Raw genomic sequence first — 15,689 nt, forward strand, 5'->3', positions numbered from 1 at the left:
AATATGTAAATGTGTCAATCCTAAAGTTTTACATATCAGGACCTAATAAAAGATTATCTCGTCCTTACCAGCTCTGAAAATTAGGTAAATAATTTGGTGCACAGAGAAGTTCATGTTCAACTCAATAACTGCGAGGTATCCAGGTCCTGTGTCTTCAAAACAAGCCCAAATCATCACCACTCCACCACTGTGCCTGACACTCGGTTTGAGGTGTTTGTGCTGATATGCTGTGTTTGGTTTTTTTCAAATATGCCGCTGTGCATTATAGCCAGACATCTCCACTTTGGTTTCATCTGTCTGTTTGTTCAGATGAAAGTTTGCAAACCTAAGCTGTGTTATTTTTAGGGAAGATGCTTTCTCCTTGCAACCCTACCAAATAAGCCATACTTGTTCAGTTTTCTTCTAATTGTGCTTTTATGAACTTTAACCGTTGCTAACTGAGGTTTGTAGAGTCTGAGATGTAGCTCCTGGTTTTTTTTGGGGGGGGGGGTTAAGTTTTTCTGAGTATTGGACGGTCTGACCTTGGGGTGAATTTGCTAGAACAGCCACTCTTAGGAAGACTGTGGCATTGTGTTGATACACAGCTGAAAGCTCTGGTTTTATAGAGGCGCTCACACTTGCTGATGCAAGCGCCTCTATAAACATGCACATGGCTGCTACTCAGCCTTTTAATTCCTAAAAGGAATTAAAAGTAGTAAGTGTGTACTTAGTTTTCCACACACTGCATCTGCGTTTTGGCTTAATATTTTTTAAATAAATAATGATACACAGTAATATGTCATGTTTTGTAGTCAATCTGACGTTGTATTCTACCTAATCTTCCTGCTAAGGACCAGATGTCCTGACACATAAAACCTCATAACCTTATTCAAGAGGGTGAATTGCTTATTTGGAAACTAAATGGAACTTTGCCATCATGAAAGTTATTATTTCCACTTGTGTTTTTGCTGATATTAAAGGGCAAAACATTTCATGAGATCAGGGTATTTCTACTAATGTGTAAGATCACTCATCCATAACACCTTTAACCTTTGTATCCTCCAGTATGTGATGTTTTTCTAAACAATGCTGATTTAAGCCATAGACTGTATATAAAAGATGGATGTAGCTACTGTGATGTTTAAAAATATATAAAAGAAGAAAAGAAGAACTACCACATTTGAATAAAAGGGCAGAGTTTGCAGTGTTACCAGCTAATACTAATGGTAGATCTGGTGACGTCCCATTTACACCCTGTGCAGAAGAAATCAGCTACAGAGACGTCGGCTGCATTTTGTTCTCATTGTCACTCATTGGCCAAGAACTTGGGACAGACAAGCTGCTAGCCAATGAGTGTTCCCTGGAAAATCATCCTTTATAAAATGTAGAATGACCAAAATGTAAAAAGTAGATTTAATGTTTTATTCATTAAGATCTGAGACAACAAACTCATCAGGAGAATGTCTACAAAAGTCTGCAACCAGGAAGATCCGTGTTTGACTCACTTTTCAGTGAATCAAAAACATCCATCTTTTATACGTTTTCTATGTTTTCTTGAAGCCTGATGTGGTCATTGCAGGGACTACAGTTGTCCAAAAGGACGAAGAGACTCGTTGTGCCATGACTAATGCTCTAACGCAAAACATTTACATCTCCACAATACAGCACCTAAATAGCTTGGACTAATACAACTTCTAGATTAAAATATCTGACTCTTTGATTACTCTGGATATATATAAAACAAATAGTTTATCTTTTTTCTTTTTCAGTTAAAAGCATCAGTCTGCGGCAGCTCTACAGGCGGTGGCAGTCAGAGAGCAGTGAAATTAAACTAGAACAGTTTTTGCACCCTAAAATCAAAACTAGCATAAAAAACTGGTTGACTTGACCTCAGAAGCAACTCATTGCTTGACACTGAGCAGAACATTAGCTCAAACTGAGTAAAGACGTGTTTGCCATTAAGGAGCTAAAAGGTAAAGCGCTTTACGTTTGAGAAGCACCGCGAGGCATGTTTTTCTTCTCCACCTCTAATGGGCCCGATCCCTGTTTTTTGCTAGGACATTTAGATATAGCATCGAATGTGGCTACTGCAAGTGGACACAAGTTGTTACACTGACCAGCTTTGTTACTTCAAAGGGCCTTAGCGGCATGAACGAACACACACACTCACACACACACACACACACACAGTAAGGGTAGAAGGAGAGATGAGAGATGTAGGTCTCGTCCGACAGCTGAGATATAGCACAAGAGCCCTGGGGAGTTTCAGGGGATTTCCACCGAGGGAATCGGACACGTTGTCTGATTTACTCTAACACTTTGGCTAAACTTGTGATAAAAGTTCACAAAGGAAGCAGCATTACTCTGTCATTATCCGTCTCTACACTCATCTGTCTGCTTTTTCCTCCATGTTGTTGTTTTTTTCATGTGACTGTTGAGGACTGTCGTCTTTCTTAAATAATAATAAATAATAATAATAATAATAATACCAAAAAAAAAAAGAACAAAAGAATGTCTTTTGACCTAAAAGTGAAGCTAATGGTGCACGAGGAAGAATGAGAGGAGTGGAAGCAAAGCAGCAGGAGAGAGGGGCTGAAAGAAAACACGTCCATCTTTATCTGGCTGCTTCTTCTTTTTTTCACTGAGAGTCAAGGAATGCAACCAGGAATCTGGTGAGAGATAAAGAAAGGAAGGTGGATGGTACTGTACTGTACTGTGTGTGTGTTTTCTTATTGTGCAAGTCTGCGTCAGCTGGAGCGCGTACACTCCATAATGTTTCATTCATTAAATTTTAAGTTAAAAAGTGTTGTTTTAGCCACAAACAGGGCAGGATGTATGTAGGGAAGAAGAAACAGGTCTCTTGTGTGCTCTGGGAGGAAACCCCGGTCAAGGTCAGCTAATGTATAGTCTTAGATTTTGCACATATTTCACTTTAAGTCTTTTGGGTCTTTCTACAACTTATTTTCTGTTATCTAATGTTTTAAAAAAAAAGACTTGTAGATTATTCTCTGTGAGATAATACCACAGCAGAAACTGGACACAAAATGACAAAAAACAACCACAGAGGCCAAATCTTACTGTATCAAAACAGTCACAAGACATTTAAACAGAGAGAAATTTTCAATCTCACACTTTGAGTACAAAATGTTTCACTGACATTTTCTGTTTTATGACTCCAATATTAATACACTTCAAAGAAAAGAAAGAAAAATATAAACAGTTTCTCGATTCATCCAAAGAGAAGTCTAATATATATCAGTTAATTTACATCTTTCCCCCTATGAAAACAGTTCAGTTCCCATGATGAAGAAGTATTATTTACATCTTGACCATAATGTCTCGGCCACAGAGCCAGTGTGACCCGGCAGACATATTTTAAAGCTCGCAGTGCTGAAAACACTGCCAAAGTCCAGCAATATTTACACACCACAGGGACAAGAGACAACTGAGCTCCAAGAAAAAAAAAGTCACATTAATCAACAACAACAACAACAAAAAAGTTCAGCTTTTTAAATACAGCCGTAAAGTCATGTTTGTGGCAACGAGATATTTTATGCAGACCAGACAAAACACCAAAAGCTTTCACAGAGCGAGTGCTGCAAAGCTGCAAGTTATTCTCTTGATTTGATTCTTTCAGATTAAAAGCAGCTTATTGTTAAAAGGACGATTAAAAAAAATATCTCTCTCTGCATTTAATCCGTCCAGTGAAAGCAGGTTTTATATGCAAAATGGTAACATGTGCGCCTTCTTAAAGTAGTTTTGCAAAAGAAATATTTACAACAGCTGAAAAGGCGCTAAGCTGTAGGTTTGTAGGCCGCTGACTATAACCTTTGACCTCACTCTGCAGCATTGAACAGTTAAGATCTGGCGTCCTCTGGAACACATCCTGGCCATGGAAATGTAAAATGAAAGATTTGCATACATTTTTAGAACATTTACACCCAATGTTTGCCTGAAATGATATTTTATGCAGGTGGAAACACGTTTTACTTTCAAGCAAAACTATCAGGTGAAGCTTTTTGTTTTTGTTATCTCTTCTTGGTTCTCCTGAAACATGGGTACAGAGAATCTATATAAAACTGATTATGTATGTTATTTACTGTCAACAAATCCCATAAAAAACACCATCATCTGGGGAAGCAGGCTGCACTCAAACATTACTCCTCTGTGTCACAATAATTAGGCTACAATAATTAAAAATACCAGCATTGCACTGACTAGCATGTGCCATAATTAGCGCCCGTTTGGAGAGAGTGCAACACGGGTTATTTTTTTATGGCTACAGTTTACAAACGTCCCCTAAAGGCGTCACAGCCATGAAGTTACTGAGAACAGCTACAAGGATACACTCGCTGAAGGTGTGTGTGTGTGTGTGTGAGTGAGTGTGGCAGGTTGGAGCTCCTCCTCCAAACACAGAAGTCATCTGTGACTGGAAACCATAGAAAATAGAGCTATCTTTGTGAGAAGCATTTTAAGACCAACAGTGTGATGAAGGATTTTTATTTTTTTGCACCGTTCACACTTTTTCTGAGTCCGAGTTTTAGAGGTATAGTTAGAATTAGGGCAAGGGTTTGGTACTTGACTGTGAAGGCTGGAGGTAAAAGGGCTTTGGATTAGATTTATGTTAGCCATGTATATGTGGACCTCCTCTTTAGACACCGAGTGGAGCAGGCAGCAACTTTTAGCTAATATATGAGGCTGAAACATCCAAACAACCTCAAACGTGACACTGCAAATTATCACAGAAAGCAGCTGTCAAGCTATGCGTAGATCGACATACAGAGATTTCTTTATTTTTTAGTAATTTAATTTCATACACTCGCTGCTGAGCCAGATCCTCAGCAGACATCAGTCTGAGAACTACGTATTGCTGTTTGAGAAAAACCTGCTAATACTCAGGTGTTTTAGGAAGTTATTCCACCTTAAAGAAAACATACATGGCCAAATGTTGGGAGTTTGGAGCTCAGAATAACATAGATATATTGCAGAAATGATAATATAGAGAGAGCATGAAAATATGTAGACGTGCTGGTGAAAACAGCGTGTTTGAAGTACTTTGTTTAAGATAAAAAACCTCAGTGGGAAATAACCATTGAGTACTCTACCAGGACTATGACTGGCCAAAGTAGCATCTTACCAGATGACATAGCAACTCTGCACGAGGGTGTTTGGGGAGGTCGCTGCGATTTTCACACATTGATGATTTTGTTTTTGGATTTTTTTGCATTTCTTGACAGAAGCAAAAACACATGTCAGTAAAAGAAGATTATCATTTCCATCAGCAGTGATTTATATAAGAAGCATGGCACTGTTCTGAGACACCTCCCTATTTCATGCTCACAGGACACAGCAGGTTTTAAGAACGAAGATGAGATGCTTAAGTCAGATACAGCATAAAAGGTGAAGCACAGTTATAGGTATGTTGCAAGTGGAGAGCTTAAATGAGAGAGTCAGCTGAATGGGTAAGGAAGGTATGAGCTGATCTGAGCTGGCCTTGAGATCAACTGAACTGATGAACTAAGTAATATACTGCAGTTTCCAAGACTACATCCCCTTTGTCAGAATTCTCCTTGATTTTAGACAGATTTGCATTTCACCTCAGAGTGCAGACTGTGGTGTGTAGCTCGTAAAATTTAAGTCCTAAATGTCAGATTAAGACTCCCACGGAGGCTTTTTTGTTTTGGGCTAAGCAAAATAACATGTTAATATTTTAGTCTTGGAAACGGGCTGCAGAGACACACTCAGATGGACAGCTGGAGCTTGGTGAGGTTCCTCTGGTGCATATTGTGGTGTCGTACCAGCTCGTCGCTTCGGGCAAACTTCTTCTGACAGTTAGGCCACCGGCAGTTAAACGGCTTCTCACCTGAGAGAGAGGTGGGTGGAGGACGGTGAGGCAACGACAGGAGGGGGAGAATTAGCACCAGAGGGATTTAAAATCAGGGATTTCTTCGAATATTTTGCTGCTATATCTCTTCATGCATAGTAGCACCAGTCTATTAACATTATTTTTATTTCATAGGAATTAAAATGAACATTTTCAGCTATAATATACATGTATATAAATATTAAATGGATGAAGAAGAAATGAAAAAATAAAAGTTTACGCACTTGTTTTACCTGTATGAGTCCGTGTGTGTGTCTTAAGGTGGTCAGACCGAGAGAACTTTCTCTGACACGTCTCGCATTGGAACGGTTTTACTCCTAAACACATGTACAGTAAGCATGCACACGCATTCAGCACGAGTTCACATAAACACATACGGAAAACACACATTCAACATCACACACACACACACACAGAGGGAGATAGAGAAATACAGTAGAGCAAAGGCTTGCAGAGAAGCCATTCCAAAGTTTGGCCAGCATTTAGCAACTTCATCTGAAGTGAGTTCAGTACAGTGCACCAATGAACACAAAACTTTAAAGACGGCACTGTCTTTAAAAATAAACAAAACAAAAACAAAGCTGTCATGCAAAAAGCAGAGGAGAGCGAGAAGAGAGAGGGAGAGAGCAAAAGGCCAGGAAGAAATAAAAAATGAAGTCAGACAGCCCGCGGGAGTAAAACCGGTCAAACCTGTGTGCCTCCTCTGGTGTCTTTTAAGCTGGTCAGAGCGCGAAAATCTGCGGCCACAGTCTGTGAACTCACACTGGTAGGGTTTCTCCCCTGGACAGAGACAAGAAAAAGAACACAGAGGATTAATTTAGACATCCTTTCAACTTATTTTATCACATACTCACAGCTGGTCACTCTTGCAGTGATGGAAAAAGCAAGGATCTGTACAGATGAAACCAACAGGCCAGTTTATCAGCCCGTCCAGAACATTGTGCAGCAGCTTTGAACCTGATTGTTGCAACGTGATCAGTCATGCAGGAACACCAACACTCATATTTCAAAAAAAAAAAATACAATCCAATTAAAACGCGTTGCTCAAAATATGATTTTGCATAGTCGCAGTCACTGTTCAGTCACACTGAATGAATGAGAGGTAGCAGCAAAAGATCCAGGCAGCTGCCTGACATGAAAGCAGAACAACAATATTTAACCACATAAGCAATTAAACAAACAAGCAAATAAACAACAAAAGAAACCAATAAAAGAGTCAATAACTTGATAAATAAAAAATCAGGATCAGATGAAATTGAGGGAAAAGAATTAAGGAATAAATTTGCTGGTTCTGATCAAACTTTTGACCCGACTACATACAGCATATAAAGATCACCTTGGGCTCTGGGTATTTCCTGAAATTCAACAGACTAAATGAGTAAGTAAGAACACGATTAAAAAATGTATTAATGGGTAATTAACAAAATAATTATTTAAGCTATAAAATGTGTGTGCAAAGGTAACCACAACGCAAAAAGCAAAGCTTTTAAGATTTATATCAGGGTAAGTTGTGGACAACATTTTTTTAATACATTTTCAAACACACTTTGTAAAAATAAATAATAATAATGATTAGTATTGAAGAGATTAATGGTCTCATTATGGCTGTTTTATTGTTTATAATAACAAAAAAATCATATACTCAGAATAACACTGATTATTTTTAACTAGTGCTATTCTGAGAGTATGCACAGTGACATGTTCTAAAGTTTTAGGTAATTTAGAGATTATATATAAAATCTGAAGGGCTCACATCTGTTAGTGCATGCACGTTTGGCTTTGTTTTTGACTTTTGAGTCATTGAAAATAAAATCACCACAGTGAAAGGTTCTTTTCTGTGCAACAGACCCAACTGAAAATCTCTTTCTCTATATTTCACCAAACAGGAAATATTTCCTGGCAAGAGGAGACACGGAAATCAGAGCCAATGGAAACTTCATTTGAAGAAGTTTGTCCTCCTGAAGCTCAAAAAACTTAAGCGAAGTAGAAAGCCTTTATTGAAGTTAACAGCACTGCTGGGAAATGCGTGCAGAACGCCGCTGCTGTCGGCAGTCATGTGATGAATGTGTCAGCAGAGCGTGCGTCTTCACCTGTGTGTTTGCGGCTGTGCATCTGCAGATGGGAGAGCTTGAAGTAGCGCTTGTTGCATCCTGGGTAGGCGCACATGAACGGGCGCTTCTCGCTGCTTTCTGACCGCACGATGGCTGGAGCGATGCTGGGCACCCGCCGCACGTCCTGCACCCACCCACACACACACACACACACACACACACACACACACACACACACACACACACAAACTTTAGCTAACTGCTAATGCAGAATGAACAAAAACTCTCCCAGGACATCAATAGCCGAAGCAAAAAAAAAAATTGCCTGTTTTCTAAATTACATTTAGAAAACAGGCAATTAAATCTGTCCTGCATGTAAATGAGTGCATGAGATCTCCATGTTGGGGTTCATTATGATGAAATGGTCATATATTCATTAGATGGGAATTAGCAGTAAAATGACCCCAGGCTGAGTGCAGCCCAAAGGGAGCCGTTAGTCACGCTTTTTAGACCGACCCCCTAACAGTGCCCCCCACTGCATCGCTCACAGCCGGAGGAGAAAACAGGAAAACACACGTGGCCAAAGGGACAAATTCAGTGTTTACATTTATTTACACTACCAGACGTCTTGGCGTTTCATTTCACCTGCTGGTTATTTAATCTACATTGACACGGTAGTACACACTCTTCATGTTTCCTTTAGCCGTCCGTCTTCTGTTTCCACTTTACACCCCTCCACCTCATTCTTCCCTTTATCACTTTCTCTTTTCTCCCTCTTTCCCTCCACACTGCCTCCCATCTCTCCTCCTCCTCCCCTGTTTGCAGCATCTGCTCTTCATTTCCTCAGCGTTTAGCATAATGACCAGCGATTAAGAGGTCAGCCCTGTTCTAATTAGAACTGTTAACATTAGAGCTGTTAAGAGTCACCTACCGTGCCCATGTGAACATCGAGGCAACCATGAGCTGTAAACTGATCAGAATCCACAGTGTGTGACACACAATACAAACTCTTTGCACTGATAGTTTATTATGTGTTAATGTAGGGAGTCCTGATGCGTTTAATATTGGATAAATGCTTTAAAAAATATGTATATGGTTAAACATACAGCACTAAATACATTTGTTCGATGAAATCTGACAGCATTTTATGATTCTGCACTGAGATGATGAACATTTAGGATTAAGAATTACAGATCTGATTCTTCATTTTTATTTCGGGTTATAATTTAGTCTCACAACCCTGCATAGCGAGTTACACAGCTAGACAGTTTAAGCTGTCTGTGCAGTGGGTTTATTTACAGCAGTAGCCTCATTAACTTTGGTAAACGTTTTTGCTGTGGCTCAAAGGAGTTACCTGCTTACATTGGGTAGATATTGTTAAATCTTCAGAGATGTAGAGGACATGGCTGATTAAAAGGTAAACTGCCAAGAAAAACTTTTATGCAATAGAAGAGCATGAAAAAAATACACAAATATCAGCATAAAAAAACTATTTTCTTCAAATATTGATAATTAAATATTATTATTCTAGGTGTCTTTCTACCATTTAAGTCATGTATATTACTTTAAAAAATGTGATCTAAAATGACATATCCGTTTAATTAATTTTGACCACACTGGGCCTCCATACGAAATAACCCAGATCTAAGAAGTAACGTGTTTGCTGAAGGTCTGTTTAGCTGATTTAATGTGAGACCAACAACAACGACTTTGTGAGACTAAAGTGTTATAGTTAGCTGATCAGAGGCTTTAGTTTTTAACACTCTGTGTAATAATGACTGCAGGCCATGAGGTAATATTAATGAAGAGTGAAATTCCACGGCTGTCATCTGTATTTCCTTTGGCAGTGACTGGGAATTAGTGTAATCCCTGTAATAAAAATATGGAGCAAAGCATCATTTTGCTGCTCAATCTGTTATCTCACTTTTTAGCAGCTCTTAAATTATACTTTAAAAAGGAACAGGAGTGAGATATTGTTTATTCTTTTGTACCGAGCAAGATCTCAGAGAAGGAAAAGGAACAGAGTGAGTAATGAAGCAGGCCCCAGAAAGAAAGATCTCAAAAAGTCCTGTTGTGGACTAAGAGCAGGTCTGGAGAATCTCCTGCTCCCTGTCCTTTAGAGCAGCTGACAGACAATAATTAAAATCTAATGATTTATTAACATGCTGATCCCTGCATGGAAACTGCATCGTTACCCAGCGTAACCCTGAGTGTGTGTTTCTCCACTGCTAATGGATTTGTGGAAAAAGATTCCTCTTGACTTTTAAAGTCGCCTTATAAGAGCCCCTGAATGTGTGTGTGTGTGTGTGTGTGTGTGTGTACGCGCAGGTATTTGTGTGTATGGGTTTGTAAATCTGTGCTCTGCTGCATATCAGTCCTCTTCACGTAGCCTGTTCATTGCATCAGACTCTCCACCACTCATCTTCTTGATTCCACCCATTAGAAAAATACGCTCTGGCTCAATCGTCTGTTTTTGCTCTTCCGTTTATCAAAGTGACCTCAGGTGTTTTTCAGTATCGTCAAGCATGTGGCTACGCTCTGATCTTAACACATGACCTCAGAGTGACCTCTTGACAAAGAGTTAGGCGCATGCAGGAGAAGCAGTAATGTGGGTTCCTACCTGTATTCCCCTGAAGACTCCATGTGTGTGTATGCGGTACTGCGTGCTGCAGCTGTATACCATCGGGGTGCTGGGGTCACTGTCATAACTGGCTGCGTGGCTGCAAACACAGATAAAGAAACAGACCGTTTTATTAGCTGCTGCTGTTGTGGTCTCTAAACCCACCAAGTACCAGACGTCTGTGAGACGTGATTTCTGAAGGTCTGTCATGGCCACACGTTTGATCTTAGATATTCGTCTGCATCACACCTCACCAGACAGTTTCCAAAATGCAAATGCAAGTATATTTGGTGTTTTATTGTTCTCTTTGGGAATAAAAATGTCCATGTCATTTACATATGCTTATACATATAACCCTGTTTTCCTGGGGTTTCAGTGCATGGTGTGCTTATTAGCACAAGGATCCAGAAAATCAAAACTTACTGTTCTCAAACAGAGCGGCAGGACAGACAGCGGTTAGTTGCATCCCTGTTGCAAAGGAAGAAAGCTCTGGATTTGGATTTGCTGGTCAAATAAGGACCATGCAGAGGTGCTGGAGAGGAAGAGCGCTCTTTTTAACCAAGTTTAGATGTAAAGAGTCTTTTTAAAGACCGGAGAAGACATCTGACATCTGATAAAGTCGTCTTCCAGTCAATTCAATCAGCTCCCATGTAGCTAAACTGGCTGGCATTGGTACAGTAAACATACTGGTATATGTGGTGTCCGGCATGGAAGCTGTTTTTTATACAGCCGAGTTCATTTAGAAATGGCGTGATCGCAGAATGACTCAGACTGTGGCACAGAGTCAAGCGGTGTCTTTGTGGTAAATTAATGCCTATTTTGGACATTTCAAAATAAATGACAGCTTTATTTTTATTATTAATATAATACTAATATACCGTAAAAGCATAAGGAGCACTGTTTCATTACTCCCGAAAAGTTGGCTCCAAAAATCAAGTGTCCATCGTGCTGCAGTATACCGTGCTACTAAATGACGGTAGAAGCTCAAAACCTCTTCAGAGTGAAGTCAGAGAGTCCAAGATGAATGTGAAGTGTACACACACCAGATTTTAAAAATGCAATAGCACGCAAATCTCTGTGCTGGCTGGTAACATTATTACCCTGTCACTGAGAGCCCATAATACAAAACACAGAGTCCACTGTACTGATGTCACCAGTGGTGATGTATGGGGCTGATTTCCTCGTTTGTGCACAGGCCTCTGCTTTTTGGGGAAAATATTTGGCCAAAAACACAAAGTTTTTGCCTCATACAAAATCAGCTGCACTACATGGAAGTGTCACATCTGAAATGATATAATCAAAGAATATACTTGCAACTAAACTTAACTTAGATGGCAAACACACTTCAGAAAAATGAGCGTATTAAATGCTAAACTATTTCTCTAAAGAGACTATTATTATTATATAAATTAAGATTAACCCATTAACACCTAGCATATCATATTAGATACAAATAGTTTTTGTGAGTTTTTCAGGCTTCTACATCATCAGTGTGTTTTTTCCCCACCAAAAAAATCTAATATATATAATATATTTCTAAGTAATAAATTGCAAAAGAAATGCCATATGTAGCAAATATGACACAAATTAAAACACATATGCAAATGAATATCTAGTTTGTTGTTTTAATTGTCAGAAGATTCAATAAACACTCGATTTTCTTTTAACAAAATTGAATTTTCTAGCAGTAATTTCATGGTTCAGGCTTTAAACGGTTAATATTTTACAGTTGATCAAGGAAAATAATCAAGCAGCTGCTACAGAAACTCTTCCAGTCACGTATTTCACATGACTTAAAGGGCAGAACAAAACCTGCTCTGTTTGACACAGCTGCCTCTCATATCTTCTTATGATAACACCCAGAGATACAGAAAGCTCTTGTCTATGAAATGTGTTATATTTCAGTCTGTCTAACCAAACGAGGAGGATGGGAGTTTGCATCCTGTGCCGCTGCAGTGGAAAACGCACACCGTACAGCCGAGCGCGTATAAGGTGCTCTTTGTCTGCCTCGATTATCCCAAAGACAGGAAGACAGTCACTGCAACTGAGTTTACATTGCACTGCAAGCTCCTTTGCTGCTCCTTATTCATTCATCTTTATGTCTATGCGATTAGTAATAGTGGGTGATGTACTTTACATAATGAGAGACCCAAGTCAGTCAGTCCTCTGACAACCACCTCGCTGTGAGGCTGGACAGCTGTGGATGTGACCGCAGACGTTTGTGGCCTATTACATCACACAGACGTAAAACAGAAGGAGATGACATCTGACAATATAAAAGATATAACTGTGTAATGAAGAGTTGTTTGAAAACATGTAGTTCTGTTAAGAGTGTAAAACCAGAAAACACTACGAGGTCCTTCAAAAGGCAAAATAAGACAAGGCTGTCCATTAACTTCATCTTGTCAAAGCTGCTGGGATGGCGAATGTACTTACAAGCTATCCTTTGGTGTTGACCCTTGAAGCATCAGGCTAGGGTGTCGGTATCATGTGTGTAAAAACCAGAATACCTTCCTAACTGCCACATGTACTTTTTCAGAGCCCAAATCTAAGTAGCAAGGTGAAGCAAAAACAAAATCCACGAGTTAAAAATGGAGAACAGAATGCAAAACACAAATGTCCTGGTGGGACAGAAATCATGGATCACAAACCTGCAACTCATGTCATCCTGTCAAGCTCACGAGGCAGACTCTGTAGGGACGGTTACCTCTTGGCAGCAAGAATGTCTCAAATATAAGTTAAATAAAGGATGTCTCATCTTATATATCTGCAGCTAGAGCAACAAACCACGGATGCTAAAGACCTGTAATGTGTCTAATGAGGAGATGCAGGAGGAATCTGAGAAAACAGCGTTATATTTGCTCAAAATATCAAGGTTACAGCAAAAAGACTGAAAGCAGAGAGAAATAATACTGTAACACATAAAAGGTATATAAAAAATAGTGTTGTTACCCTACAGTGTTTCTGCAGAAAAGAGTCAGAAATGGGCAGACTAGCAGTTTTTGGGCTAATGCAATCTCACCAACGGGTAGTTCCAGCTTCATTTTTTGCAGCACATATCTGTGCAAACTTTTCATGTCAGGAAAAAGAAAACAAATGCATTTCTTGAATAAAATACTCACATATAAGGCAACTTTCAAACAGGTTATATAGTTATAGCAATAGCTGGTAAGAGCTACAACTTCAGGCACAACTAGTCTTTGAAGTTTGAGCTGTGATGAATTTCAGATTGATCACATTATGAACGATGAGTGACGACGTGCTTCCACATTTCCATACGGAGTTGTTAGAGAGTGTCAGAAACTCCTGCAAGGACTCTTGTTTATAATTTCTAATCACTTTGATCCAAAAAAGTGTTGCAAAGTCTAAAGAGGGTCAGCTATTCAAATTCTTCCTCCTTCATGGTTGTAGGTTGAGCAGACGTTAGTGCACACGCTCATCTGCAGAACCATGAAGGAGATCTTCCAACACGTGCAACCACTGTGTCACTCTCAATCAGGTGTGATGTTTGAATGCAAAAAACTGAAAACACATCTATGACGGGAACTAATGATTTGCTATGATGTGCTAAAACAATAAAACTAATAATAACACCACACATCAGTGCTTTATGATACTGAGAGAGTGCAATGGCGAATAATCAGAGTTGCTGAACCACATTCGAAATACGTGGTCTCATATTTCTACACAATGTCTCTGGCACTACTGCAGGTCTTATCCAGCCTTCACTCTTTCACACTGAGCAAACAACTGATGTGCACTTTATCGTTTTAGTGTTTAGTTTCCAAATCGAAATAATAGGAAGGGAGGAATCTGTACTTCCTGTCTCAGCTCAGCTCCCCTACACTTCCACTTCCTCAAATCCTGCTCCCCCCCCTTCTTTCTGCTTTCCTTTCTCTTCCTCATCATCCTCATCACTCCTCAACCCTTCATTTCTCCTGCTGTCCATCACAGATGCCACAAAGTCAGAGACAGCCCTCTGAAACAGTAAAAATCACTCAGCTAGCATGAAGCCACAGGCAAAATGAAATATTTTCTATTTCAAAAGTTTATTTAAGTGAATAAAACCACATTAATACCGGCTTTAAAGAGCCTCGGCCCACCACACATACACACCCACACTGCTCTCACAAAACAGCAGTACCACACAGTACCACACCTTTATCCATATACAAATCTCTATTACACACACACACACACACACACATTCATCTGTTAACCAAGATGAATGCCTCTTGGCTCGGAGCAGAAAGCTATTTGTGAGTCGACACAGATGCTGACCAGCAGTAAGCTATGCAGGTCACAGTGACATACAGCACAGCGCATGCTTTTCAGTGCTTTTAAGATCGTCTGAACAATGCTGACACTTCAGTGATTATTTCTGCATGGTTTCTAATTGGTGTCTGGCAGACAGGAATATAAGAAGCCGTGGGAAAATGTGATAGATACTCGACCCAGGATGAGAACAAAGACAAGAGCTGGCGCCAAAACCCCACTGGTTTTACAACTTTGCAAAAATTATCAGCATGTAAAATTTAGGAGCAAACATTTGTTAATATAGACGTCTTTCACTATATCCGTACTTTGACATTAACAGTATTTCTGTTAATTATCTTTTTGGCTGGTAAACCGCACTGAAAACACTTCTAAGGCATTCTTAAGTTACACTGCTTTCAAAAACTTAATTTAAATCAATTGAATTTTATTTATATAACACCAAATCACAACAACAGTTGCCTCAAGGTCTTTGTACTGTAAGTTAAAGACCCTACAATAATAAATTGATCTATATTTATTGTTCCTACATCCTTTTAGGAATTAAAACCCATGTTTGACCTTTAAAGCTATGCTTGTGTTTTGTTTCAAGGTTCTGTAAGATTATTCTCATTTATCAAACACTCAGTGGCTGTAAAGTTTATCACAGTGCACTAGCATGAGCGAGTCAAAAAACAGAGCAGTTGCAATAAAAAGTACCCATTACAGTATGCTGAGCATGGCTGTCAGTGAAGCAAACTAATAAATGGTGGAATGGCTTTAAACAGACATGTGCCTAAACATCTGTGTGTAACCACCTAAAACAGATCTAACCTCTAAACAACAATCATCTTCTCTAAATATCCATCCATTCTCTTCTGCTTATCAGGGTCACGGGGGG

The 15,689-nt window shown here is 39.4% G+C and overlaps 1 protein-coding gene across 7 annotated transcripts in view; it reads right to left on the minus strand.

Annotated features, from left to right (window-relative positions):
* Window positions 1-754: 754 nt before the first annotated feature.
* Window positions 755-15,689, minus strand: part of wt1a (WT1 transcription factor a) — a 26,469-nt gene continuing 11,534 nt past the window's right edge. For 2 of the 7 annotated variants that reach the window (XM_005928346.3, XM_005928347.3), the window contains 5 exons: window positions 10,535-10,634; window positions 7,954-8,098; window positions 6,554-6,643; window positions 6,097-6,180; window positions 755-5,842 (listed from right to left, as the gene is read on the minus strand). In XM_005928346.3, the coding sequence (XP_005928408.1) occupies window positions 5,721-5,842; window positions 6,097-6,180; window positions 6,554-6,643; window positions 7,954-8,098; window positions 10,535-10,634 (541 nt within the window). In that variant the 3' untranslated portion in view covers window positions 755-5,720. Of the gene's footprint in view, window positions 5,843-6,087; window positions 6,644-7,953; window positions 8,099-10,534; window positions 10,635-15,689 lie in introns of all 7 variants that reach the window. The other 5 variants (XM_014335516.2, XM_014335517.2, XR_316175.3 and 2 more) reach the window with 3 other exon arrangements.

Source organism: Haplochromis burtoni, unplaced genomic scaffold (assembly GCF_018398535.1).
Source record: "Haplochromis burtoni strain Fernald_Lab_line unplaced genomic scaffold, NCSU_Asbu1 Contig_112, whole genome shotgun sequence".
In the NCBI taxonomy this organism is placed as follows: domain Eukaryota; kingdom Metazoa; phylum Chordata; class Actinopteri; order Cichliformes; family Cichlidae; genus Haplochromis; species Haplochromis burtoni.